Here is a 26,860-nt window from a genome sequence, read left to right on the forward strand (position 1 = left end):
GGAAAACCACTTTCTGCCAAAATAATTTCCTTCAAGTCGGCACAGCCTCATTACTTGAAAGGGTACCTACTGGCTGAACTTCAAGGAACTTCAATAACTGGACAGCGCTGCTGTTACAAATAATTCCGCTAGAGGACGTTCGCGTACGGTCTAACTCTAAACAAAACAGCCCACAATTCGATACCTCTGATTCAGATCTTACATTTTCGCGTGTGTACAACCAGAGTGAGCGGCCAAGCCCCCTGAACATCCGTTAACCGGTTTTCCACCAGCTAACTCTTACATGTAGGTGAGTTCTGTGAATATCAGACGATCGGTGATATCAAGGGTGTTAGAGAGATCCGTGGTGAGACGATAACTCTGTTGTGGGTCCGAGATTCAGGAGAAATTTACCCGCGAATCGAAACCATGGCGTCTCTAACGTGTAAGTTAGTACTTCATGCATAACGCGAAATTATGTTTGTCCTCTCGACTTGCAGTATGTAAATTTGTAATCTGCTTGTGAACGCCATGCATGTTCAGCTCCAGATTAATTTTTGGGACAGAAAATGAAAAAAAAAGAAACGCTGACCAGTAAAGGTCTGATCAATGATGGTCAACTTGACAGTATCTTGCTGACTACTCCTAAATTATACGTACTCCCCATTTCTGCCACTGTTTCTGTCTTCAAGGAGCCTGGTGTTCCAGACCAACAGTCTTCCCTGATTGCCCAGATAATGCGATGTTTAATCAGTTAGTGCACATATTGTGAACTCATTGTCAAAAAGATCCTTAGAATAACGTTTCGAGTAGAGCTAATTAGCATGCTGTGTTCGTCATTAGTCACCTGAAGTTTTGACACATGTGATCAAGGATCTAATATGTAACATGTTGAATTCATATAAAGAATAGAGAATATTTTGGACCTGAATGTATGGTTGGTGTCATAACATATGTCCTCCATTACTATTTAATAAAGCCTGATAGAGGCTACAAAATGTAGTACGGTATACTAGTAGTCATTTTAAAATCCTGGCCCCCTGAATCTAGTTAAGGTTGATGATGGCTTCCTCGTCAATTAAAATTGATTAATGCAGACAGGATGATGACGAATTTAAAAAATCTTGAGTCCCGCAGAAATGGATTGATTTTTATAACCCCATTGGCCTTGGCTCTAGGAATATCCCTATGTTGAATAGTTAACAGTTCCTCACAGTTGAGCTCCTGGTTATAATTATCTCTAAAACTTAAAGAATAGTCATACAGAATTTTGTGAGAGAACCAGCCATGAACAGTTTTTCCATGCTACACATGTGACCTTGGGTTGAGTGGTCACATGCTGTTCAGGGTGCACCATGCATGGGTTCTTTGTTTTAGAGGATATTGAACTTTGTGTGACTCTGCACCTGTTGTGCCAATAGTAGGCATAGCTGACATAACTCACTGACGTACCCAGCAAAGAGTCTAACCTTAAAGTTGGGACAAATGACAACACAAATGACAAGTGTAATAAAATAATAGTTATAGTGTGTGTGTTTGAAAATGTATTGAATCCTGGAATATAGAATTGGCTTTAATGCTAATTAAGATGTTTGTTTCAGTATCTGTGAGCCAGTACAAAAATTATGTGAATAACGTTACTCATTCAATTCATGGACAAAGTTTTTGACCAATCAAATTAGATTAATGTATAAAATTCAGAGAATTTGAACGTTGGTATTATTTGATATTTCATGCTTCAATGTCACGGTATGAGGATTGTGACAAATATCCTTTTCAGGCAATAGGCTTCAACGAAATAAAGCCTTGCTGCTTCGCCAGTTTTGAATTCACTCTATCAATTTCAAAGAGTCATTAATTACTCAATTGTGTTTCCTTAATGTAAACACAAGAAATATACCAAACAAAGGAGTTGGGCCTATCGTGGTATCAGTTACACTGCAGCTTGGTTCTTAAGCCTGAGGCACTAAGGTCTGTCCTTTCCATTCTCCAAACAGCAATTATTTTTTCACAGCAATTAACGATCAACATGTCACATGTAATTACACTGAAATGTAACGAGGTGAAAGGTTGTGTTGAGTCAAGGGTGTGAAAAAGATGTGCATGATACCAATGCATTTGTTGGAAGCAAGAAGTAATGTTTTAACAAGTAACTGTTATAACAACAATTTTGTTTGTTTTTGCAGGTACTTGACTCTGCAACGGATTAGTACTGAGGCTCTGTCTTAAACTCTTGAAGACATTTTCAAACACTACATTTCTGTGTGCTCATCCCAAGAAGGACCAAAACAATGGGGTACAGTATCCGTACTGTTCTAGACTGGGCCTACGGTGGGGTGGACCACAGCATACCTGGAAATGGGGGCCAGGAATGTTCCGATTTCATCGGAGGGACGCAACGGATTGTTGAGACCACTTTCTTCATGGTACTCGGATCGGCGCTGCTGTATTTCGGGTACAAGAGCATAGCGCGGGATCCGGGACTGCCGTCTAAGTATGACAGGACAGATCCCACGATAAAGCGTGTGCTGTTGGTCATGTTGTGCATGACGTTTGGGATTGAAATAGGGTTCAAGTTTGCCAGTGGAGAGGTCATCTACTTGTTGAACCCTTGTCATATTGTCACTATGGTGCAGGTAAGTTGTATTGTAGAACTTGTACTATATCATGTAGTTGTAGCAGTTGATTATAGTCTGGGATTTCCCACTGTACTCCAGCCTAAAATTACTGGGTGCATGTGCACTTTTTTGCACCCAAAATTGGAGCTGTGCACCTAATTTTTGACTGTGGATGCACTTGTGCACTAAATATTTGTATAGGATACCCTACTATTCAGTCTATTGTACACTACTATACAGCATATTCTTGAAATCAAGTGACAGAAAATTATAAAACTAAACTAAATTTTCAGATTCCCCAAAAGGAATGTCGTCGTACTGTGTTTCTGGTTTGACTATGGGTCAACCCATAAAGATTATCTCACCTGAGGCAATACACATGGTGCAGGCAACGCCTATCCAAGCAGACAATATACATGTACATGTATATGTGTCAAGGACAGTCATGTTTTCAGACTTTTGTTTTGTCACATTAAATGCATTTGTCATTCATGATGCAGCAAGTACTAGAAGTCTGAAACTGTTCATGACAAATACAGATCACTAGTTTGATTGAATTTAAAGACATGGCAATTTCAGTAAAATGTGACCAATTCCTTTGAAAATGAACAATTTTCTCCTTTTTTCCCCCAGATATACCTGCTCGCTGCTCCACCCAGCCAGTCCTCTACTGTTGTTTTCAGGTATTATAAATCATTTATCAATGCACCAGTTCACACAGCAATTTACATGGCAGCCACTCCAGACCCTTGTTATTTAGCCCCACAAACTGTAAGCTCGTCGCAGTTCAGCCCCTGGCTGCAAAGAGAGAGTATTCGGCCTACCCTAATAAAAACAATAATATTAGGTTTGAAGTAAAAATCCTTACTTATTTTACAACACATGTACTTTCCCATTGGATGAAGAAAAATCTACAATTTGTCCCACACCTTTTGGCATATACAGTGTTGGTGCCCATCTTAATTTAGCCCTTTGGCTACAAAGTTGTGTTAGCACAAGAGTAAAGATTTTTTAAACTCATTGATAAGAGCAAGGGCTAGTCCAATGGTAGTGGTGTGTGCTGAGTGCTAGTTAAGCAGAAATGCAATGTGTACCATTTTCAATTTTAGTATGAGCCAGGTCTTGAAACAAAGACTCCAGAATGCAAAGGCTCAGCCTCTGTGCTTGCATGTTGTGTTTCAGACTGGGCATGCATTGGGGACATGGACCTATCCTGGCTCTGCTGTTTCCTGTACTCAACACCAGACTGGTAGGTTTGATTAAGACAATAACGATTTTACTGCAAATGCTATGAACATTACCTAATTACAGTTGACAAACAGGCACAAATATCCTCTTCTAATTCTACGTAGACTTTGGATCAGTATGTATTTCTACATTCATTTTGCCACATTGTAAAAAAAAATGGTTAAGACGTGTTTCATCAAAGGTTTTATCGTTAGAAACATTTTTTGACTTACTTGTACCAACTTTTTTCCAGTTGCCATTTGAACCTGAGGTGTACTACATTCAACACGTGCTGATCTACTTTGTGGTTCCGCCATACCTTTTGTGGATGCGAGGTAAGGCGAGAAAAATGTCAGGTGTTTTTGGTTACATGTCTGACCCTAGCAAAAGTCTGCCAACCCTCACTTTTCAAATTAATTTTTCAATCGAAGTGATGAAAACATTAACTTTATTTTATCTATTCATCTGCATTATGTTATTTGTATGTTGTACAATTATTTTTTTCCAACAAGTGTGGTGTATTCTTTTAACAGTTTAGGTGCAGCTCTCTTCAAACACCAGACCTACATGTTTACATCCCATCCAAAAGGATGTCCCTTCAACCAAAGCTCATTTTCAGAGTCAAGTGAGGAAATAGGTGTGAGGTGTCTTTCCCAAGAGCACAGCACTGGAGACTACCTTGGATTGGAACCCAGATCCTTTGATTAGATTCTAACTTAAGTCAACAATCCTAATCACAAGACCAACATGCCACGTTTGAAGTAATTGTCACTTATGAAGAATTTTGACCAGGAAGCAAAGCATTTCTCTCACTGATGATTGACTTGAACACACTTTGTATAATCACACTAGATCAGGTACATATACGGGTATGGTTGAGATAGAATTAGATGAAATGCATGCTTAATGTTTGTACTGACGAGATGAATGTGACTAATTTCTTTGGTCTACTGGTATCATTCCAGGTGCGTATACAATTGAGAGCATATCAGACCTGAGGTGGTCGGTCATCTCTTTAGGAATCCAGTACACCTACCACTTTGGACCTCTGCAGCTGTTTGCTTTCGTAAGTAGCGCTAAACAGTGTCGTAACATGAAAGGAGTTTTCTGCTCTACAATTTGCACCAATGTTCCATTGTCTTCCTCTTTTGGTCCATTATAAATTTGGGACACCAGGGCAGCTGGGGGCTTGTTGAACAACAATTGTTATAGCGCATGATAAGGCTAAGGCTATGGTATTAAGAAATTCACAAAAACATGGAGCCCGAGGTATGATATCTTCCATTTCTTCTCATGGTATTGTTTTTCCTTTCAAATTAATCAGTAGTACCATCAGCACTCAGCCATTACATGTATTGATTTTAACTGCACAATGGTTTTCCAAAATATGTTAATTCTAATTATATTTTTTTGAATCAGTGGAGCATAACCTGTCATTTTATTAATGTGGTTATATATTAGGGATGAAATCCAGATGTGCTGCCCATGAGGTCCTTACCAAATAAAAAAAGAAGCTTTTTTCCTTTCCAGCTGACCCAAGTGAACTTGAACAACATGCTCTGTCCGGCCATCTCGGACCCGTTCTATGGCCATTACTGGCGCTGCTGGTCCCTGTTCCACCAGCCCATCCTGACCTTCTGTCATAACAAGATCTACACCGCCCTGGTCCTGGCCGTCCTGAACGTGTTCCGCAAACCTTCCAAGGTAAACGGTGACGCTGGGAAGTTAGAGTGAGGTGGTGGAGAGGAGAAATCTCTGGCTTTGACTGACAGTTCAACAATAAAACTTAAGCCTCCCTCTCACTCAGGACCCGCGGCACGCTGGCGGCGGTGAATCATCCTAAACTGGATTCAATTTGTGTTACCCTTGACTTTGTAATGGGAATATCATTGAAAACGTACAAGTATGACAAAAAGACAACAAAACACACAAAGCTTAAAAAGACGAATGAAATTTGTTGAGTGCTTTGTCAATTCGATCATCTGCAGCAACACCACCATCGTGTTGCGGGTCCAGTGAGAGGGGGGCTTTACTATTAGACTCATTTTGTACTATACAAAAGTATATGTTAAGGATTGAGTATTGAAAAAGCAGCATTATTCTTTGTCATTTTTGTTGGTATGATTTTGAAGACCTAAAATGGACTTTTGGGTTAGAATGTATTTTGGAAAGACTGTTTGCTTATCTGTGTTTGCTACCAGTAGATTTTGCATGCAATGTTGATAGTTTATTTTTGTGTAATGTTTGTAAAATCCTGCTGCAGCACTGTTACTTACACTTTAATATGTTTGAAATGGTTATCACAAGCAGGTTAACAAAATGCATATTTATTAGGAGATTTTCTCAATTTGTTGCTAAAGCTTAGCCTCTTACAATTGCGTTGTAGATGTAGAGGAAGAATGCACTGTCCAACCTATCCATGCTGCAAAGAATTGAAAACAGGCAACTAAGCAACGACAACAAAACGTGAGGAATTTTCGAATACCATGACACCAGGTTGTGAAATATCTCAAAAGGAGCTGAATTTTGAAAAGGAATATTTCTCTGTAATACAGAAAATTATATAGTTTTTGATATTAAGAACAATATGGCAAAAAGAGCGGCAAGTTTGCTGCAGAAAAGACTGCAAATTATTTTCACAGATATGTCAACGCATGAAATGCCTCATTGACAATTTTATAAGAAAGTGTCAAAAACAATCATGGACGCCAGTACAATGTATATAAGAATGCAAGATATGCTTACTGTTAAATTTAGTCAGATGTAATTTAAAGTGGGTATATTTCACTATGTACTGGACCATGCCAAATTGTGCTATTAAATTGTACGAACTTTGCAAATTTTCACCAATTTTCCCTTTTGGTCACACTGGCGTGCGACGCACGGGTAAAATATGTGACCTCTGGAAAAAAAGTCTGTGCCCAAAATGTCACATGCTCAGCGTCGGCTCCAAATCAGATACACTGTAACTTTAATGGCAATCACAGTGTTGCCAGTGTTGGATTAAGATTCATCAAAAAGAGTTTTGCGCCATTTTGCCAATTGTGAATGTTTTTAAATTTTCACAAAAACATGTGATTTCAGGCTACAACAAACTTGGCATTGATTGGCATTCGTTTGTTTCACCTTTAGTAATTTGGCACAGTCCAGTGACTTAGGATACCGGCTTTAGGTGGCAATTTAAAAAAATTCTAGTTGGACAAGGATTTATTGATTAGCTTACATGATACAGTACTCGCATTGATTTCCAAGAAAAAAAACAAATGCTCCACACTTAAGCTTTGAGGGCTATAGTATTTGCTTCAAAAATGGTGTATTGTTTAATTGTTATAGAATATCATGTAGTCCTTTTTTCAAGTGAAAGTTGGTTGAAAAGTTGTGTAATTGAAGGGCTCTTCTTTTTCATAAATCAGAGATTTGAAGCTATACTGATTTGATTATATGATGACATCTTCCACGCACCCCAAAATTTATTCCAGCATGTGGGGAAAAAGTTGGCCAAAAAATTTTTCTTCATTTACATGTAAGTGGTCATTCCTTAACTTACAGAATATGGTATGCTTGTAAATAAATTCTTCATTTTTGTTCTTTCACATCATCTGACTTTGGAATTGACTTTGGCATTCTATGACATTGGGCCAAAAATAGTAACTCAAGCAAAAATAGTTTCTATGAAATTAGTATCCCTTTTCCAGCATTTTTTTGCAATTTAGGGCATTTATCAAATTTCGCATTTTGTGGCTTCTTTGTACGATATACAGTACAATCTTTTTTGGGGGGAAAACATATGAAAATTGATGCAAACATGGATGTCATCCATATGATGAAGTTAGTATAGCCTAATTAAGTAGTTACTACCTGTGCCAACAACTAGATGCTGTTAGATTGACTAGAAATATGCATTTCATATATCATGTATCTGATACAGAAAGAACCATTATATACCTCCTGTGATAATCTGTCCATATAACGTAAAACTGCCATATCATAACAGGACATTAGTGCCTTGATATTTGATAGCATGTAGACAAAAAAGGTGTCCGGCATTCATTTTTTTACATTTCACATTATGTACCATTCTGTACTTGTAACAATCAAAATAACACATATATCTCATTAGGTCGGCGGTCAACAGCCTTGTTTTCTTTCTATTTTGATATGTGCAATGTTACCTGTAATAGGATCTATCCATGGTCTATATTGACCAAAGGAGGCAGCAGGTACAAAATGTATGCTTAACAAGCTTTTCCATTTTTACTGGTCATAGAATGAATACTAGCCTGGTGTATAGATGGGAAGTGTTCCGATTCTGTCTGAGTATAATTACCGGAATACACATAAAGAAGGGTGAAATCTACCAAAATCCATGTAGTTTGCTTTGATTAGTTAACATCGCAGTTTCCTGTACTTTGATGAACCCTAACCCCACTATAAAAAACATTCTAATCGGTAATGATAACAAACATAGCGACCTGCCGTGATTGCCAGCGCCATATGCATTATTCTATGCCAAAATATAACAACCTGCGATATTTTAACCAAAACATACCGAATATTGGTAGATTTCATCCTTCTAGATCTTTATGTGTATTATGGTGTGTTATGGTAAATAGTTGGATTGATGGGAAGTCTAGTATCAGAAAACAAGAATGCAAAACATATTTATTAAGAAATAACAAATTGCTTGCCCTAGCTTCCTAGTCCTGTGAATCCCAAGTTACATTGGTGATTTAAACTTGAAGATGCCATCGTCAATGTTCATGTACACCTTTATGCTGTAGATGTCTAATTATGCACCTTCTTGTGCCTGCCAAGTGTGTCTTATGGATTGTACTGCAAAGTGATCTAAGTCTTCGTTGAAATGTCAATGTTGGGTCACAACGAGATAGAAGGGGCTCAGGTACATTGGCATTCACTTTTAGATTCAATGGTAGTTTCATATTAAGAATGCTGTAGTAATGATGTGAAAAATATTTTGAAAATGTTAGAATTTCGCACACACAAAAAAAGATGTTTGTAACCTAACCAGTATCAGCCTGGCTCGGGTATAGACCCATCCCCCCTTTGTCAAAAGGGTAGAAATGCAAAATAAAAACATAAATTAATGTAAATATTCGACAGACGTGCATCAGCTGTTTCATTGGCCGAACTGCTAATTGCCATGCTGTCATTGGTTGAACTGTTAATATTGATGGCCAGGGAGGACCAGTCTATTTAACAGATTTTAGCTCATGACTGAAACATTAGTTTTAAACCACTGAATGATGTCTGGAAGACTGTTAAAATTAAAGTTGAAAGTAAAAGTCAAAATGACTTGCCATTGATGTTTATGCAACTCAAATATGTATTATGCATTTTCTAACTTCCTAAAATGAAGAGAGGGACGGCATTGAAGTCAAAACTATTATAACATTACTTCTTTAAGCAGCATAATTGCATGTATAGTACAGATGAAATGTTTATTAATTCAATCAAGAAGGACCTGGTTCAAAAAGCTTGCAGCAAAGGTATCATTTATAATCATGTTAAACAACAGGAAGAAGGTTTCAATTGTGTGTTAACTTGTGTTATCAGAAATAAAAGTAGCTAGACATTTTTAAGATTGTGTCATGGACTTATATTTGATAGTGATTTGTGTTTGTCATAGGTTACTGTAAATAGAATGGCAGGCAAAAAAAGAACAAGGGTTTTCGTGGTGGTTTTAACATTGAACCACTGTGAAATTTTCAACATTTACAGTAATCTAGAAGGTTATCATATGTTGGGCTACATTCATGTCAGTTGCTGGGTCTCTAAGATTTATTCACCTAAGATGTGCAGTAGAAATTAAATTAAAACATTCACCTTTAAATTGTGTCATTCTTTGCATTTCAAGGACACCAGTCCTATTGCAGTACACCATGCATATCTGACCATATGAGCTTTCAATTTATTTGTAACATTTTAGTAGGACAGTAAACGATACTGAATCTGATTCAGAATTAACATAATAAAACTATAATAATAAATATATATAATATAACTAAAGTGCGCGCAAAAATTCCGGTGGATCATATCTCTTATTAATGAATACTTTACAAAGGCATAGTGTTATATGTCATTAGAAAGCTTCTTTAGGGTCGTTTACAATGGTATCCTGTTTGTTATGATCATACAGTCATGGATTAAGCACCAGGGCTACTAATGTAAGCAGGTCGCAAAAAAAACAACCCAAGCTAAATTCCCCTTGATCATATGTCGTTTTTAACAACAAGTATGATGTGCTATTTCATTAAAAAGCTTGTCTATTTTTCTTGAAAATGAAACCACATTTCTTCCCGCTGTTGTGCAGCAAGCACAATACCTGAATTTGTTACTTGGTGGATTGCTGACATTGCAAAAATTCTTCAAATTTGTGCCCCAGCAGTTCTGTGTACTTCATATTGCACCTTAAGGGACGTGTCATGGTTGGTGACGATGTCACCTGTCTGTCTCAGGACTCTTTCTCGTCTGTGGACCTATATCACTCCTGTTTGGGGTCGCGCCCTCAACCTTTGACCCCTTCATGTACTTGAAGATCACGCTGAAGACATCCCCACCTGGAAAACAAACTCAAGATGGTCAAAAAAGAATCCTTAGTTTAAATTGTAAGTTTATTCCTCAAGAGAAATGGGGACAAGTACATATCTAAATCAAGATGTGAAATTTTGTCTGAGACTCTAACAGTACAAAAATGATAAAATAATTGTCATTTACAGTCACAGACTGACCAGGATGTGACGCCATAGTCTTTCGAGACTGACGGCTACCAACAAAACATAATGACAGCCAAAGCTTTAAAAATAGAAGAAATTTCTAAGAGCTGTTGTCTCAATTCTCAAATGTACAGACAACTCAAGACGCTTCTGTCAGTTTTCAAGAAAAGACAAAAAGTGTTAGCGTACGTGCGTTTCTGTTTCATGAACAGTTGCCATTTGAAATAGTCAATGCCAAATCATAAATTCTTTGGAGGGAGCAGAAAGGTATAAAAGGCAACACTTCTATTAAAAATGTACAACAGTATCATGAAAAATGGTAAAAATATTAGCGAAGAAAGCTCAGGTTCAAATCCAGGTAAAAAAACTTCGTCCTAAAACCCTAACCCTGTACACCACGATAATACAGTTAAAAGTGTACCATTCTGCAGTATGGATTGACCTTTTCAAACGGCAATGACTGTTTATGAGACAAAAATCAGCCCAGCATACCTAATCTGTTAGCCAACCACTTGTTCTTGAGCACGGCCAGTTTAAGGGACTCGCAGGAGAAGGCAGCGTGATAGTTGGTGTGGATGGCGCGTCCCATCCCCTCTAACACCACCAGGTCAACTCCTCTTCTCTGACACTCCTGGGACAGCATCTCATCTACACGACTGGACCACATGGAATAATGATAATTAAAGTTAGGCCATACTGATTTGATTTGTCATGGGGTTGACATCCTCGGGCACCTTAAAACTAATGCAAGCATGCTAAAAAAAAGATGGTAAAAAAGTTACCTTCATTATCAAATACAATTGTTCAGGAAGGTTGAACAAATGACTGAACTCACAGAACAATATATGCCAGACAATAAATTCTTTTATGATTTTGATACTTTCAAACTTTCTTCTTTGACTTTGGAAGACATTGCTTATTAGCATCCATTTGGAACTTACGGCATATATTCGCCAACTACCCTACAACACCTACCTCAGGTCTAGACATGGTGAAGCAGCACCAGACGCCATGACTTTTAAATGCCCCTCTGCAAGTGCAGTTCTGGTAAAAACAACAAGAATGTGTTAGTAACAAAGTCCCTGGGTATAACTTTGATATAGTGTTGTTCTGGGTTCCTTTTGTGTATTTCTCTGACTACACTTTGTCTTTTCATTCCACTATCTGTGATCATCGTCTTTCTTTTCTAAACACAAAGGACAAGCCTAATCACACCAGCTACCTGCTACACAAGATCGAAATGGGTACCCCTAATGACCTGACTGTGTAGGCATAACCATCATAATCACTTCCTGCCTATCTGCAACACTGGATGAGTGCCAAACCAGACTTCCAATCCTCCAAGTGTCCTAATGCACCATTTCCTCCTTACATCCTGGCAGGCTGCCAGCTCCACAATATACCGGTACATATAGCTGTGGAATCACACCAAGACAAACACAAAAACTGATTACAATACCTCCGTTTTCATGGAGGTAACAAACAACAATTATACACCTTAACCACTGACAAGGTTAAGTACCAACCTTATAGTTGGGCATAATTCTGCCACCTTCTTTGCAAGGATTTTCAGTTCCCCATATGTCACATCATTCAAGGCTGGCTTGGAGTTGGCACAAAGGATGACCTGTACATTGATAAAACTTTTGAATATGATGTTCTAGTTGGATAAATGTATTAAGAACAATATACATTGTAGCTAAATATTTGCACAGTTTCAAAGTTGGCAGTCATTGACTATTCTTTCTGTATGTAACTGGTTTATCTACCCTTTCATGTTAAAAACCCAAGAGCTTTGCAGACATGTGGTATTTCCTAATCATACACAGAAGCATAGAAACTCTGGATGGTGGGTGAAAACTATAACAAGAGACTGATAAAATTGAATGAACATCGTTGTGACAAGCTCTAAGTGGGCCCTTACAACCTGACATTACTGTAAGGTGTAGCCATGACTCATCCAGGCTCTCAACTACATGTACAACTCCACTGGACCCGAGCCAAGCCATAATTCCAATTCTGCAAGTATCCTATTACACCACTTTCAACTTACATGCTGCCACTATGCAATATTCACACCAATGCAGACTCACACAAAGCAGACAAACACACACCAACTGATTACAATACCTCCTTTTTTTACAGAGGTAACAACAGATTTGTTAGTACCTGTGTTCCTCTCAGCACCATCTCCCTAGCAAAGGGAAACACCCCCAGGATGATGTCTAGGCCGCTGTTGTCAGCAAATATGAGGGCACACTTGTGGCGATGGTCCTGTGGATCAGTAACAGACATTAACATGCGACAATTGGAAGGACTGTCTTAGAAACACAATCAGGACCAGGGTCGTTTTAGTGTGATATAATTTCAGCACCAGGGACAGGAATAGTGTTTTCAGTGTGATGTACTCTCAGCACCAGGGACAGGGATGGTATTTTCAGTGTGATATCTCTTCAGCACCAGGGGCAGTATTTTCAGTATGATATACTTTCAGCACTTGAGACAGGCCTAGGGATGGTATTTTCAGGGTGATATACTTTCAGCACCAGGGACAGGGATGGTGTTTTCAGTGCTATCAAACTTAACCAAAAGACATGTTGTTCTTATATAAGTTCTATATTACAATACTGAAGCACACAAAAAAATATGCTACTAGATATCAATTAATGTGTAAGAAATATGTTCATCACCTTACGCTTACCAGGATTAAACCTGTCCAAAAATATGAAATCAGACTTGCCTGTAATCTCTCCAGCCAGGGGTCTAAGTCATCGACAAGCCAGGGGCGAGCTGAGAAAAGACATAATTCTCTTTAGGAAGAATGCCTATTGTTTGTTTGTTTGTCTACATAGTATTACATAAAGCTTTACTTTTACTCTTTTTGCTGGTAAATCTCACTGGACAGCACCATCTGCAAAGTGGTGCAAATCAGTGTCAATCGGCGCAAATTGACTGGGGTAAGCATGTACCTTGTAATTTTGACATGGCCTCCTCAAAACCAAAGCTGTCGTCCCCTTCCATTAATCTGCAAGACAAAGAATAGAAGACCATGTTAGCTAAAACAAAGCCTTCCCACAACAAATGTTTTTCCAGGACCCCACTGCAAAGCAGTGTAGTGCACTGAGTTGGGGCACCCTGGCTAAATAAAACAGAAACAGAAACAAATGGTGCACAGGGCAAGAACCCATATCCATTTCAATAGCCCTTGGGCCACATAACATTGTGAATTCATTACAGCAGGGGACTAGTCCACTGGTTGTGGTGTATCTATCCCCCCACTAGCCCCTCACTTTATGCCAGTTGTATTCACATTGATATTAACATTGAGTTCAAAGAGCTCTTTCCTCACCTGGTGATTGCTTTTGCCCCCCAGTCAAAGACGTTACCAGCCAGCAGGCCCTCTGCCAGGGCCACCTGTCGGTGCCTGACCTCCAGGCTGTCCAGGTGCTGCAGGCGCTCAGGAAGGATACGCAGGGCAGCCTCGTTCTCTTGCTGTTTGATCTGGAGATAAGAATTATAATCAGTTATACACAGTCACCTCTCTTTCTGGTGAATGTCAAATATAAAAACTTTTGAATCAATGCTGATGAAAAGTTTCACATGGCTGTCAAAATCTAATGAGATAATCTAATGTACCTGACGATAGGACTTACATTCTGGTATGGGTCAGCAAAATGGAATTCATTCAGACACTGCTCGCGAGTGTCCAGGAGGCTCCGCACAGTCAAGGACCCATAGGCACTAGAAAAAAGTGCATGATGAAATTCCACAGTCTTTGGGAACCACATTTACTTACCACTGGTGACTACTTTGTGACATTGCACATTGGCTAATGCTAAAACATTACAGCATTCTGGTGCCTCAGGTTTGAAAATAGAGACATATCTGATCACGAATAGAGCCAAATTTTCAGACAAACTCCCACACACACACATACACACACACATACACACACACAAAGGATTTTTGCTAGCATTTCCCTTGACATGCAAATTATATGCAAATACCACGAGAAGAACAGAAGGCAGCACCACTCACAAGGGATGTTCCCTTAACGTTTCCAGCCGCTTGTTGTACTTGGCCATGAACTGTTGAGCCCTCATCTCGGCATCGTCTCTGGTGGGCTGACTGGCTACAGCTCTGGCTGCAACCTGTAGGCAAGTACACGAGGTGGCAAGGTGGTCTCATGATAAAGGTTGTTGACTAGGAACCTAAAGGTTCTGGGTTTGAATACCTAGCAGGCCCAAATGTTATGCCTTTTGGAGAGGCAATTACATCTATTTTCAAACTCGCCTGAGGTGAAAATGAGCATCTTTCAGTTAATGACATGGCCTTTTACATGTCTTATTTGTTTTCCTTAACCCTTACCTTGCCGAGGGCCTCCTCGAAGCAGTCCAGCCAGTACTTCCTGGCGTCTGGGTCCTCTGTGAGGTCGACTGTGTCAGGGAAGTAACTGGGTGGGTCCAACAGAGCTGGCAGGGACACGAGGGGTCGCTCCAGACGGTCCAGCTCAAACCTGTCAAACTGTGCAACATATTGATGAATGCAGGTTACAATGAGCTGTGACAGAAACCCTATCATCTCCGTGTACAGAGACATCAAGATGCTAGAGCACCCAAACTTACAGAACATTTTCCCGAGGATATCAGCTACATGAATCTACCACCAAAAACATCATGACCATAGCATGCCCAGAACACAAGATCTAAAAACTGGAAATCCCACTACAAGATTGTGGAAAACTACGGGGGAGACCCAAAATCTAATCATTTCCAGTTTTTCTCACAATCCTCCAACACACCAAATATCAAACCTATTCATCCAGCAATTCCTGAGTATCTTGGTGACAAATAGACACACACACACACAGACAAACACTGCCTAAAATATGAGCTTTCTTGACAATTAAGGTAATAATATACATGTACATACTGATGCTGTCCTGTCCCTTGGAATAAAGTCCGGTGGAGGGGACGTGCTGTGCAGTCCTGAACTCCCCGCATAGTTCTCTCCCCAACAATACTTCTCTGAATCTGTAAGTTGGACGATGGCAAAGTTTCCTTTCAAAAAATCCAGACAGTTGCACGACACACAAAACCTCTAAAACTGATATTGCAAATGTGGTGTTATAATCTGATGTTGCAGTTATAGTCTATTAGAAACTTTTTTCAATACACCTGTATCAGATTCTGTATTGTATAGCCGATATAACTGCCATTTAGCATAACACACCAGCTTATAACATGTAGAATATATTAAGTGACTTTACCATCCTCTTCTGCACCCTTGAGGAAAGCTCCTATGGCTCCCAGGTAGCCCTCATGCCTCAAGAACAAGGCCTGTAAAGTACCCTGTAAATAAAAAGGAATAGGATGTTTTGGATACTTTTAAAAAGCAACAGTCAAGAGAAATAAGCTCCAGTGGTTCGGCCACATGACATTGCCACAGGACAAACCAGCAGGGCACTCTGGAAGGAGGGCGCCATGCGGGAAGACAGAGAAAATACTGGCAAGACAACATTACAGAGTGGACGTCCCTCCCTAAATCTAGTCAAAAGGCTGACTGCAGTGAGAGATACACGAGTCTGAAGACAGCTTTCTATCTTCATGTCTAACTTGTCCTCCTAACGACCTGGAGGTCAAGGGACTACATGTAGGTAGGTCGATAGGCAAAAAGCACTTTCTGGAAAGTATCAACAAAATAAAGGGACACTTTCAAATCTGCCTATCTCCTAGTGATCTGCTGTAGGTACATGGAGAACTTGAAGACATACCCTTGACCAGAAGTTGATAGCATATGTGATGGTGTGCATGGTGACGGGGTGACCTCGGATGAAGAAACCTCCAAAGTAGATCTTCTTCAGCCCGTGCAGCTGGGCGTACAGGCACGCGATCTGGCCGATGTCGTTACTTATCGTGTGCAGCAGGCTCTTGGCTATGTCCTTTTCTTCAAATTCTTGTCCTATGATGAAATATAAAGTCATACTAATTGAAGCAACGTGTAACAAGCCTAAACACAACTCCTATAATATGAAAGTTGCATACAACATGTTTGGAAAATATGTTACTGTGAAAACACGAGCAGATAGACCATAAACAATGCCTCCCCGAGAATTAGTCGTCTCTTTGATGGACTCTTTGTCACAGAATAGAACACAAGATATCAGAACTGGAATTTCAGCTGCAGTACCAAGGAAAACCAGCAAGGGGGCCCAAAGTCTAATCATTTCTTTGATAGGACATGACCTAACCACAGACCAAGTTTTGTGACAATCCATCCATAGCTTCTTGAGTTATACTACTAATCCACAAGCATACAAATGCTACCAAAAACATTCTTGACAAAGGTAATAACAAGTAGACAGAAGCACAACAACAGGAGAACACTGTAACCACACACAGTAACTATATGCGCCACGAACAAATAGAAAGTGACTGTGCCTTCACCGTCCTTAGCAGACACCATCTTGCCGAAGCTGGAGGCTATGAGTTCCCCCGGCAGACCCAGGGCGGAGTAGGCTCCCCCGTAGATATCCTTCACCAACATGTCCACATTCCTGTGGTCCCCTTGGCTGGCAAGCTGCAGCAGTTCATCAAAATTCTGTGTGGATAGAAAGTAAAGGTATAATTAACATCTACTAGGCATAATTTCACCAGGGTACATAATTCCGCCACAATGAAAAGATAAGTCCAAACAGATCTCCAACCCAGCGTCCCCCTGTTTAATGGACTCCTGTACATCTATACTGTGCATACCTGGGAGGTGCTGCACTAGAGATCTCTCAAACTCACTGTTTTTCAAAGTGGCAGATTTATGTAGCCCGGCGGAGTGATGTCAATGGATGTTACTTGTAGGCTGCTTAAGAAGGGAAAACAAAGTGAGGGACAAGACAGCAGTTCTTCTAGTTCCTATGACTCTGATGTTGTAAGTGGTCAGAGAGTCCAGACACCCCCACACCAATCTTCATCCTTTTACTTGCTATCCTGACCTCCTCCTCCAATTCTATTCTTGTTCTAGAACAGCCCTCACAGAATCTCAGTAAATAAAACAATTATTTTTATCTATTAACTTTTTGTCTTAACTCTTTCCTACATGTGCAAGATTTATAGAATGACATGTATACCCTTTCACTGCCATGATGTCTTCACATCTTGGAGGAAAAAAATATCATTCGACCAACAAGTTTGAGTGTAAGATCTGTGCTCACCTTAGCTTTAGTGAGCTTACAGCCCAGTCCAAGGAAACTGCCTCCTCCAATGGAGCTGCCTCCTATTCTCTCATACTTGTCATGGGACTCCACCTGAATGTGTAACATGCTGAAGTTTAAGAAAAAATACAAGTACAAGTACAAGCCATAATTGGAGACCACCCTACACATTACCATTCTATAACATATTCATGTACAAGGTAGATGCATAATATCCTTACTAGTATATTACTACTTATAAATTGATGTGATTGATATATACTAATAGATAGATGGAACAATAATCATTTACATATCAATGCACACACTAGATCTCATAGCATAACATAAATTATGTTTACATGGCTAATACCTTGTCATCATCTTCAACAAGCTTTAAGGTAACTTTACTAGTTACATTGTTGATTTTGAGCAGTACCTTGACAATGCTGACCCCAGAGCCGATGTTGACCAGTAAGAAGGGGAAGATGTCTGCATCCATGGTCTGGAACTTGTAGGGCTGGGGGCTGTGGCGCTGGTACTCAAACGCCTCGTTTGTGATGTTCCTCAGGACAAAGATGCACCCCTGTATCAGGCACTGCATCTCGTCTTCCTTGTCACACCTGAAGATGATGGAAGTTATGTAGTTCTTGCCATTTCTTTTTTTCTTTGCAAAGGAAAGAGTGGCATATACTGCAGAGTTTATTTCAATAGTGATCAATCCATGACTGTATGTACATGTATATGATCATAGCAAGTGGAGTACCATTGTAAAGGATAAAGAATAAACTTTCCAATGATATACAACACTAAGGAATTGATAATGGAACAGAAGAGATATGTTCAACTTAAGTCAAGTTTCCAAACATTTTGCTTAATCATTTAGTCAGGGCTGTCTCCAGCTTTACATTTTTTTCCATCCCACTCATTGTTTGGTAGCTGAAGTTGTTGATTTTCTTCTTAAATCTGTCGTTTTAAGCTGACAAAAAAAACCCTTTCATCATTTTCATGTCATGAAGTTCAGATTTCTTGGACGGATGTGGTAAAATTTTGTACGTCCCAACAAGAAAATGTTCATCCCAGGAGGGACAGGTCCTGGAGACAACCCTGTGTTAAGTTTACTTGAATGCGTTTGAAGAGAGCGAAACATTGATCAAGTAAAAGAACCCACCACAGTTATCAAAAAGAGTAGGGGCCCTTCCAAGTATGAGTGGATCACATAAATCTGTCCGGATATGCAGCCTGTACTGTTCAGAACAAACCTGGCGTGTCATGCTAACAGGCAGTTTATTACCAGGTATGCAATACAAGTAAACAAATACAAACAACAAATGGTGCTCACTCTAATCCCAGCTTGTCCCTGATGAGGTTGGTGTACTTGTGTGACCCCCCTCCCGTGGCCTTCACCACTTTCCCCGTCATCTCCCCGCGGCTCGACACGAGGTTCTCCTTGATGAAGTCCAGACATTTCTCGAAATACGTCATCTCGAACTTCACGAAGTGGATCCGCGCCCCCAGCTCGTTCTGCTCCTGAATCTCGTACAAGTGGTGGTCATCCTGGGGGAAAGAAAGTATTGATATCTACTAACAAAGTAACATAATTCCACCAAGGTATAATCCTGCCACCCTGAAAAGATACGTCCAAACAGATCTCCAACCCAACATCCCCAAGTATTACTAGTATGCACTTCTGATATCTAAACTGAGCATACCTGGGGGTGCTGCACTAGAGATCTCTCAAACCCACTGTTTTTTAAAGTAGCGGATTTATGTAACCCGGCGGATTATTGTTACTAGTAGTAATGGAGTTTAGTGCTTGTCATACGATAATGGTGAAAGACGAACAAAGCTATGCTTCATTTATAAATACATGGGCTGAAATTGTAACAATACTGTAAAAGAAGAATTTCCAAGACAGTCTACACATTATGCCCTCTCACGGATCCAACGGTACATGAGCAGGTCAAAGGTGAAGGTATATTTTTATATGGGCAACCATGTGCACATATGTATGGCCTCCGTTGGTCAGTTAATGTCCAGATGTGTCTTGGTTATGTCTCTGGGACTTCACCTTTGACCTACGCAGTAGGATCCGTCAAAGGGCTTATAGATGTTTCCTGGACATCAAAATGTATTGTAATAATTTCTGTCACTGTCATACCTGCCCTTCACCATCGTCCCCACCACTGCTGGCACTTACATACGCTCGACTTCGCTCCACCGTCGAGTAGTACGCCAACTTAGCGAGGGACCCGCCTGGGAATACAGAGTGAAAGCAAGCATGTTTATCTCCAGTAAGATATGAAATGAAATTGGAACTCATCCTGGGGTAATGGCAAAATTTATACCATAACAACATGCTAGAACAGTACATGTAAGGGGGCCTGGATACCATTTTACATAGAGCCTAATTAGCCTTTTAACTTTTATTTCCGTAAAATCCATATAACGTTATAGCCAGATGTCTCAAACTAGATGTAGAGCGTGATCGGTGTGTAAAGCATATATAATTGGCGCCTGAACTCAAACTTAACTTATATATAACTTATAGTATGTTACTTACATGTATGTAGAAACTACCTCAATTTAGCGTAGAATGTTAAGCATGATGCAAGCCCCCTGGGAATGTTACTTTTCTGGGGGGGGGGGTGTCATGTGACATCATAGTTTATTCATACAAAGTATTACGTAACGAGAAGACGTTCCAGCAAAGAAACTTGACAATGCCATAAAGATTCCCTTAGTTACAGACTGGTTTGTCCTTTCAACGAGTAATACATTTGACCGTACCCTGTCTACATTTTCGAGAGTCTACTAGTATGTCGCGAGATAATCAACACGCATACCTTATTAAACGTTGATCGGTGACACGGTCTTGTAAGTTATATTCATTCTAGCTAACTTAGTGCAAAGAAAATAATTTTCCTGTATGTGCCTCAAACAAATTCTAGCTACCAGCCACCGACCAGGCATATTTAAAGTATGCATAACGACCGTATGCTTTACCTATGTCCATCGCAAATCTCTTGGCGTTTCGCAGGTTGCGAAAGACTTCGTCGGGCGGTAGCGAGATGCTCCTGGCATAACTACGCTCTGCACACATCTTGCAAGAATCGGGTATTTTGCAACTAGAGGGACACAATCAGATCGTTAATATAAAAGCGCTGAATGCGTCAAAATGCGCGAATTAAATGCGAGAACCCACTGAGATCTTCGAAACTCAAGGGCGCAGCCATGTTGTTTACGTTTCACTAATGTAAACATCATGCGCAGAGCAATTTGAGCCTGAGCCTTACTGCGCAGTCGTTAGTTCTTGTCTTCTAGCTCACGAAACAATGAAGGCTCCATGATATTATTATAGCATTACAGGCAGCCATCGTCACAGACACTGTCGATATCGTGTTTTGTTGATGTCTTCAAGGAAATCGCTGTCAAAATAATACCTCTGTTGGTTGAGGGAATATTTTCAGTTTGTGCCAGACATTGAGACACATGCACTGACAGTGGCTGTAATTGATAATCTGGTCACGTCCATTACCTACCAAACCAATTACCCCACCCCATTCCCACATATTGTCCTCGCCCCACCTTGAAACGCACATGTATTTTTCACCCAAATAAACGACTTTCGAAACAACTTTTTCGCAAATCTTTAGCATAACGACAGTGGCAACTGAAAAGTTAGCAGAAAACTCGAAGGAGCATTCAATGCGAGAAGACCTCTGTCAGAAAGCGTAACAAACTGTTCAGTGGTCTTTTCAAACAGTTAGCAGCCATGGCAGCACATGCCTTTTGATATAAAGAAAGTGTGATTTTTACTTAAATATAACTTTCTACGTCGCAATACAAACTCCTCAGAGATCTATAATTTGTAACGTTACAGTGAATGTATTCCCACCTGTGAGGCACAACTCGGACGACTACGTTCGAGCCTCGTATCTTAGTGGTGATCCGCCACGACATTGCTTCTGCATGAAATGAAGCCGAACCTGTCTGCTCGCTCTTCACCCTATTGTGAGTCAAACCGGTTTCCGGGAATGTCAATATTTCACCTCTGACATTGGGAGTGGCAATAACCAAACAAAATAGCTATTAGCTTGCTGTTGGGTGAAGTAGACAGTGTAATGTGCTTTTCGATGGTGCAACTGATTTTTTGATTTCTGTACACTGGGTAAACAAATACTAGAAGTTTTACGTTGCATATAGCGTTATTTTTACACTTTACGCTGAATGAAAGCTATCGATTACGCGTTTACCGCTGATGTACTGATTACGAATTACGTTGATTTTTGGTGGCTGCTTACGGATTACGAAGACTAAAAAGGAGGCCTGATTATGCCTTACGAAAAAGGACACGAAGGTTATCCTGGGGCGTGGCAATAGTCTATGATCTACCTATATCGTACACACAGGCTTTTTAAATGCTTTGCAGGAGGCACGTAACTCTATACACTGACTTGATTTGGCTGGAAACATCTCGGAAGAGATAAAAAGAGATGTTTAGAGGTTGGTGGTTAGGTATGTCCTTGGTGCTGAATTGCTTTCCATCACCGTAAACACAACCTTCTCCAAATAGACGAGACATTTGGTGGTGGTTATCTTTCGTTCGAAGTTTTAATCAACCATTACGCGTTTTTTTAATTGTCACCAGCCTATCCACTTTTGCCATTGATTCTACTTTTTTTAATTGGACCGAAGTGGAAGTGACGTCACAAGGGTTTGGAACAGGGGACATTACTGTTGCCATGGATACAGTTATGATTGTTGTGGCCTAACGTCCGCCGTTTCAAAGGATAGGTGACGATGCCGACTCTGATCAGATAGAGATAAGGCGCTTTTGACAAAGGAGAAGCTATGGAGGTTAATATAAACAATGTAAGTGTCTCAAATTTGATTGTCGATTTGCGATACAGTTGCATCTTTATTTACAACTTCCCCCGACTGATAAATTAAGGATAATGATTTCAGATTCTGTCATTTTCAAGCAAATCTCCATTCTAAATAGTCAGTGCATCAATATATCCGCATATGACAGGCAACACATTCCATACAAACTTTTGTTTCATATCAATGCTACAATTTGCTTCTGCTACTTCTGTGTGCTCATTCTAAGAACTTTTAGGCGTGCTCAGAGATTGCTCTCGTCATCAAGTTCTTAAATTTCAAGGCAACAACGTTCGAAAGCCATTCAAAAATCGTGCCATAAGCTCATCATGTTCCAGAACAGTTCACTGAAGTAGGGCAACTTTATAACTTCGATATGTTCAGTTCGTTCTTATTAGCTTAGATAAATCTGTTCTCACCCTCCCCATGTAGCTGACTGCGCTGGTGAGTGTCAGTGGTCTAGCGCCGTCACCAGTCCCGGAGAAAGTGCCAGTTGGACCGCCGAAGCCAGATAATGGCGAGGAACCAAAGAACCCAGCCACGTCGAACGGACCCACGGAGGCTGTGAATACTTCTGAACAACATCTTGAGACTATGCCGCCCAAGCTGCAAGAATTCTCTTTCGAACAGGCGGAGAAATCGCGGCCACCGACAAACTATCTGGCCTATCAGCGTCCAGGGTATATGCCCGTCTCAAGAATGTACTGGCGACTTCCCTCTTACAGACAGACACCAGGCAAAGGAGATAAAGACCTGACGTCAGCCACTTCTTCCATCAGCATTCTTTCGTGGCTTTCGGAACTGGAGGATGCGGTAGAGAAGTCTACATCAACGACGTCCGTTAGCCACGGCGAGCAGCAAGGTATGTTCCCTCCAGGCAAAACCTTGGGCCTACAGGTCCCCCACGTCAAGGATCTTGGAAACTCCTGCGAACAACAGCAAGGACCAGTCGCCGGGAGCCGCCAGTGTGGTAACCCGGAGAAACGGACTGCAAACTCCCATCGAGAAGACCAAGATTACCTTAAGGACTCTTCCTTCATAACACACGACAACAGCTACTTGTCCAACACCACGCCGCCGCTGACGCATCCAGCGTTCCAAGGTAAACGCGGCTTCGACCCGTGGAAGAGAAGGATCGAGTTTAACAGAGCCCACTACCCTGTGAGTGTGCGGCAGACCCGGTCAGACCTGCGACATCCGGGCCCGCAGCTGCAGAACCAAGAAACTGCCAGGAAACTGTCCAAGGTGAATTTCGCAGTGTCTCTTTTGTCGCGATGGTCACATATTCAGCTTTCAAAAGTTTTAACGGAAAGCTACAAATTTAGAGATATCTGTGACATACTAGTATTTAGTTAGAAGCAAGCGCAAATGCTGTGTCTCAAAGAAACTAGCATGGTATCTATACCTATTGTAGCTTACGGGTCTCTTCTATCCCCGCTGTAAGTTGACAGACAGAAGAGAACTGATATTTGGTATAGGGAAGGATACCAGGCTATCAAGGAACTGGAATTTCTCATTTAACTCTCGTTGTTAATTCCTAGAAAATGTGAAACGTATGATTATCATTCAAGCTAGGTGCGGTTGTATTCGTCGTAGGACGTCACACGATTTTTAGTCGTACGATTTTACATCAGGCTGGAACAAATGCAACCTGTCGTCGACATGAATCTAAGATGATATTTTCGGTAACAAGACAGATGGATTTTGTACCACACGTGCACTACTAAAGAATGCTCTGAGTATGCATTCGTGCGACGATCGTAAGAAGGTCGTACGACGAATGTGATCACGCCCTCATTGGCATCTTTTTCTGACACCCCATCAGGTGACGTCAGCACCCATGGTCATCAAGCAGATAGAACCGCTGCCCAGAGACTCCAACGAAAACCTCATCGAGAGTGCACGGGAGAACATGACACCGGTGGAGACTGTGAAGAGAGAGGAAAGTCACAGGTACAGGCCTGTATTCATATCTTTGTATATATAGCCGGTATAACCACTATGCAATTAAAATGACACACCAGCTTCTCAGGCAAGCGGTGCGTCAGCAGCTGGTTATAGTACACTGAACAACCTGTCACACATAACCTTTGCAAAGCTAGCTGTAAACGTTGTTTCTAAAGCTAACTAATGAGGATGCCCCTACAGTACTTGGTGGTAATGAGTTCCACTCTACGTTGGTTCTAGGGTAGAGAAAACGAATTCTTGAACATATCAAGTATAAATATGGGCTGACAACTCGAAGACATGGCTATTTCTTGTTCTTCTCTGAGCTGGTATATTTAGTAGTCGGTGCGTCCACCGTTTTATCAGTCGTTTTGTACACCATCTGAGATTTTCCTTCTGTCTTTGAGTGGCATCCACTGTAGATCTGTTTTCAGTTGGTGACATTAGCACCCCTGCTCGTAGTTCTGTATTCTTTCCAGTTTATCTTTGTGTTTTTGTACATGGATTTTTTGTATATTGGTTTCACTATTTTACCCTTGCTGGACATGCCCACAAATTACATTTGATCGCTCCCAAAGGTCGGAGTGCCAAGGCGGAGGGAACGCCTCACCGTGGATGTGCGAGAACTGCTGTGAGAGGGAGAGGAAAACGCAGAAGATTGACGGATGTCAGGGCAAACAACAACAGGGCGGCCGCTCGTCTCTCAAAACGGCCAAGATCTGGATCGGGAGGAAGATGCTCCCATCAGTTCCACGTTACACCATCATGAATGTGGTCCCGTTCGAAAACCGATTGGTGAAGAAGTCGTAAGTTTTCACTGGACGATTAAAACGCACGCAAAAGAACCACATATTTACTCAGACATTTCAATGTTGACTTCGTTCCATTTCCAAGTAACTGATGCAGTTGTACATTTACGAATCAACGATCAAATGAGGTACAGATGCTTATTGTAAGTTGTTGAAAATGCTCATTGAAGAAATCATTGGATACAAAAGAAAAACGTGAAGAAATTTCATATTACATGAAGATTGGCATGTGTTTCAGTTTTGTTTTTCAGTATACGTTTCACTTCGATACACTTTTGTGTAACGCTGTATTGTATTCTTTAAGGAGAAGTTGATTTGTCAACTGCAAGTGTTTGCTAAAACAATCATACAAACTCATTAAAATTCGTTCACGGTTTTCCAACAGTTTCAGTTCTTGTAAACATCACCTTGCTCTTTTTTATTTGACTTCAATATTGTCTTACATACATATCGAATGGTGCCCAACGTATTGGTCACTTTCTGTATTGCGAAGAAGTAGCCTAGCGCTACCCAATGGCAATGCAATACGTCGTCCGATTTGTTCAATGCCATTTTCCTTCAAAACGCACGGACTGAGCCAAATGTTTAACAATGGAAAGATATGTCATCCGTTCAACAAGGAACAAAGCATGGCCTGTAACTTTTTCCCCTTTTAAACGCCGTGCGAGCATACGTTTCAACTGAGGTCTACGTTGAAGGATTGTGTACGGGTGACCTGCATGTATGTTTGTATTGTCCTTCAATTGAGGCCTTCTACTTCTGTTGAGCTTCACTTCAAAGGCATAGACTCGGCAGAGTTTCCCCATAATTGGACAAAGTTGTCGGTACACGGTTAAAGAAAATGAGCGGACAATTTATTAGCGTTCGGGCAGTTCACGAAAAGGAAACAAAATACGCAGTTTCGAATTCCATATACATTATGCCATGCGTGATATCCACAGGACACTCGCTGTTACTATTAGTTTTAGATTTTTATTCTCTTCTATCCCCGGGCACAGACCTGTTTTGAAACAGATATGACTAGCGACCATAGTTACTTAAGTGGGTCTTTATAACCCTTGAGAACGGATGTCTTTGAATAATACGCAAAATGGGTTACATTAGGTCGTTCTGTAATATGATATATTTGAATAGGGGGCGTTTCTACACTGCTGTCGTGCTGGAATTCGTTTTATGCACGTTTGCACATTCAAGGTGTCCCATTGCCTCGTTCGCCTACATTTCATGTAAACCTGACTATATTTGATTCAGAAACTTTAGTATTATGGCGATTTCTCATAGAATGGTGGGAATGCAAAAGAGTTGTACAAAAAGTCAACGGTTCTGAACCCATACTTCCCCCAGGATATTATTCAACCATAAACTGGATATGCTTATCATGAGTTCGCCGTGTTACCTGCATATCTATGTTCTTGCCTGTACTTAGCCCATTGGGACAGGAAAGTACAATAAAAGGTTTTGATCATTGATACAATA

At 40.6% G+C, this 26,860-nt stretch overlaps 3 protein-coding genes across 7 annotated transcripts; 2 read left to right on the forward strand and 1 right to left on the reverse strand.

The window, feature by feature from the left end:
* The first annotated feature begins 165 nt into the window (after positions 1-165).
* On the forward strand, positions 166-9,424 carry LOC136423642 (transmembrane protein 164-like). Of its 3 annotated transcripts, XM_066411888.1 has the most exons (8): positions 175-289; positions 2,166-2,615; positions 3,231-3,280; positions 3,780-3,846; positions 4,078-4,159; positions 4,790-4,890; positions 5,355-5,528; positions 6,211-9,424. In XM_066411888.1, exons 2-8 carry the CDS (start codon positions 2,271-2,273, stop codon positions 6,214-6,216), a joined length of 825 nt encoding a protein of 274 aa, XP_066267985.1. In that variant the 5' UTR covers positions 175-289; positions 2,166-2,270; the 3' UTR covers positions 6,217-9,424. The 3 variants fall into 3 exon arrangements, with proteins under 3 accessions (XP_066267983.1, XP_066267985.1, XP_066267982.1); XM_066411886.1 differs by having other exon boundaries at positions 166-285; positions 5,355-9,424; XM_066411885.1 differs by having other exon boundaries at positions 5,355-9,424.
* LOC136423641 (4'-phosphopantetheine phosphatase-like) lies at positions 9,222-21,732 on the reverse strand. 3 transcript variants are annotated; one of them, XM_066411883.1, is made up of 21 exons: positions 21,643-21,732; positions 20,751-20,872; positions 19,906-20,000; positions 19,087-19,301; positions 18,184-18,367; positions 17,766-17,858; positions 17,005-17,158; positions 16,332-16,519; positions 15,828-15,909; positions 15,491-15,591; positions 14,927-15,082; positions 14,597-14,709; positions 14,212-14,299; positions 13,908-14,059; positions 13,528-13,583; positions 13,299-13,348; positions 12,728-12,832; positions 12,085-12,185; positions 11,534-11,602; positions 11,051-11,214; positions 9,222-10,402 (listed from the first exon to the last, which is right to left on the reverse strand). In XM_066411883.1, the coding sequence occupies exons 1-21, from the start codon at positions 21,705-21,707 to the stop codon at positions 10,284-10,286; spliced, it is 2,472 nt and encodes an 823-aa protein (XP_066267980.1). In that variant the 5' UTR covers positions 21,708-21,732; the 3' UTR covers positions 9,222-10,283. The 3 variants fall into 3 exon arrangements, with proteins under 3 accessions (XP_066267980.1, XP_066267979.1, XP_066267981.1); XM_066411882.1 differs by having other exon boundaries at positions 16,999-17,158; XM_066411884.1 differs by lacking the exon at positions 21,643-21,732 and having other exon boundaries at positions 16,999-17,158; positions 20,751-21,000.
* A 748-nt stretch (positions 21,733-22,480) lies between these two features.
* LOC136423243 (uncharacterized) lies at positions 22,481-25,768 on the forward strand. Its single transcript, XM_066411352.1, has 4 exons — positions 22,481-22,619; positions 23,061-23,873; positions 24,454-24,581; positions 25,154-25,768. Exons 1-4 carry the CDS (start codon positions 22,599-22,601, stop codon positions 25,383-25,385), a joined length of 1,194 nt encoding a protein of 397 aa, XP_066267449.1. The 5' UTR covers positions 22,481-22,598; the 3' UTR covers positions 25,386-25,768.
* Positions 25,769-26,860: the final 1,092 nt, after the last annotated feature.

The sequence above is a fragment of the Branchiostoma lanceolatum genome, chromosome 17, assembly GCF_035083965.1.
Source record: "Branchiostoma lanceolatum isolate klBraLanc5 chromosome 17, klBraLanc5.hap2, whole genome shotgun sequence".
Taxonomy (NCBI): Eukaryota; Metazoa; Chordata; class Leptocardii; order Amphioxiformes; family Branchiostomatidae; genus Branchiostoma; species Branchiostoma lanceolatum.

What these genes read in the sequence shown, in the direction of transcription:
- LOC136423243 (XM_066411352.1), top strand. Translation starts at nt 22,599, where the DNA reads ATGGAGGTTAATATAAACAAT. An exon ending in TGGAGGTTAATATAAACAAT is followed by an intron (nt 22,620 to 23,060) that starts GTAAGTGTCTCA and finishes CTCCCCATGTAG; the next exon opens with CTGACTGCGCTGGTGAGTGT. An exon ending in CTGCCAGGAAACTGTCCAAG is followed by an intron (nt 23,874 to 24,453) that starts GTGAATTTCGCA and finishes ACACCCCATCAG; the next exon opens with GTGACGTCAGCACCCATGGT.
- LOC136423641 (XM_066411882.1), bottom strand. Translation starts at nt 21,707, where the DNA reads ATGTCGTGGCGGATCACCACTAAGATACGAGGCTCGAACGTAGTCGTC. An exon ending in ACGTTAAGGGAACATCCCTT is followed by an intron (nt 14,300 to 14,596) that starts GTGAGTGGTGCT and finishes ACTTTTTTCTAG; the next exon opens with TGCCTATGGGTCCTTGACTG. An exon ending in GAATTATGCCCAACTATAAG is followed by an intron (nt 11,603 to 12,084) that starts GTTGGTACTTAA and finishes TGTTTTTACCAG; the next exon opens with AACTGCACTTGCAGAGGGGC.
- LOC136423642 (XM_066411886.1), top strand. Translation starts at nt 2,271, where the DNA reads ATGGGGTACAGTATCCGTACTGTTCTAGACTGGGCCTACGGTGGGGTG. An exon ending in ATATTGTCACTATGGTGCAG is followed by an intron (nt 2,616 to 3,230) that starts GTAAGTTGTATT and finishes TTTTTCCCCCAG; the next exon opens with ATATACCTGCTCGCTGCTCC. An exon ending in CTGTACTCAACACCAGACTG is followed by an intron (nt 3,847 to 4,077) that starts GTAGGTTTGATT and finishes ACTTTTTTCCAG; the next exon opens with TTGCCATTTGAACCTGAGGT.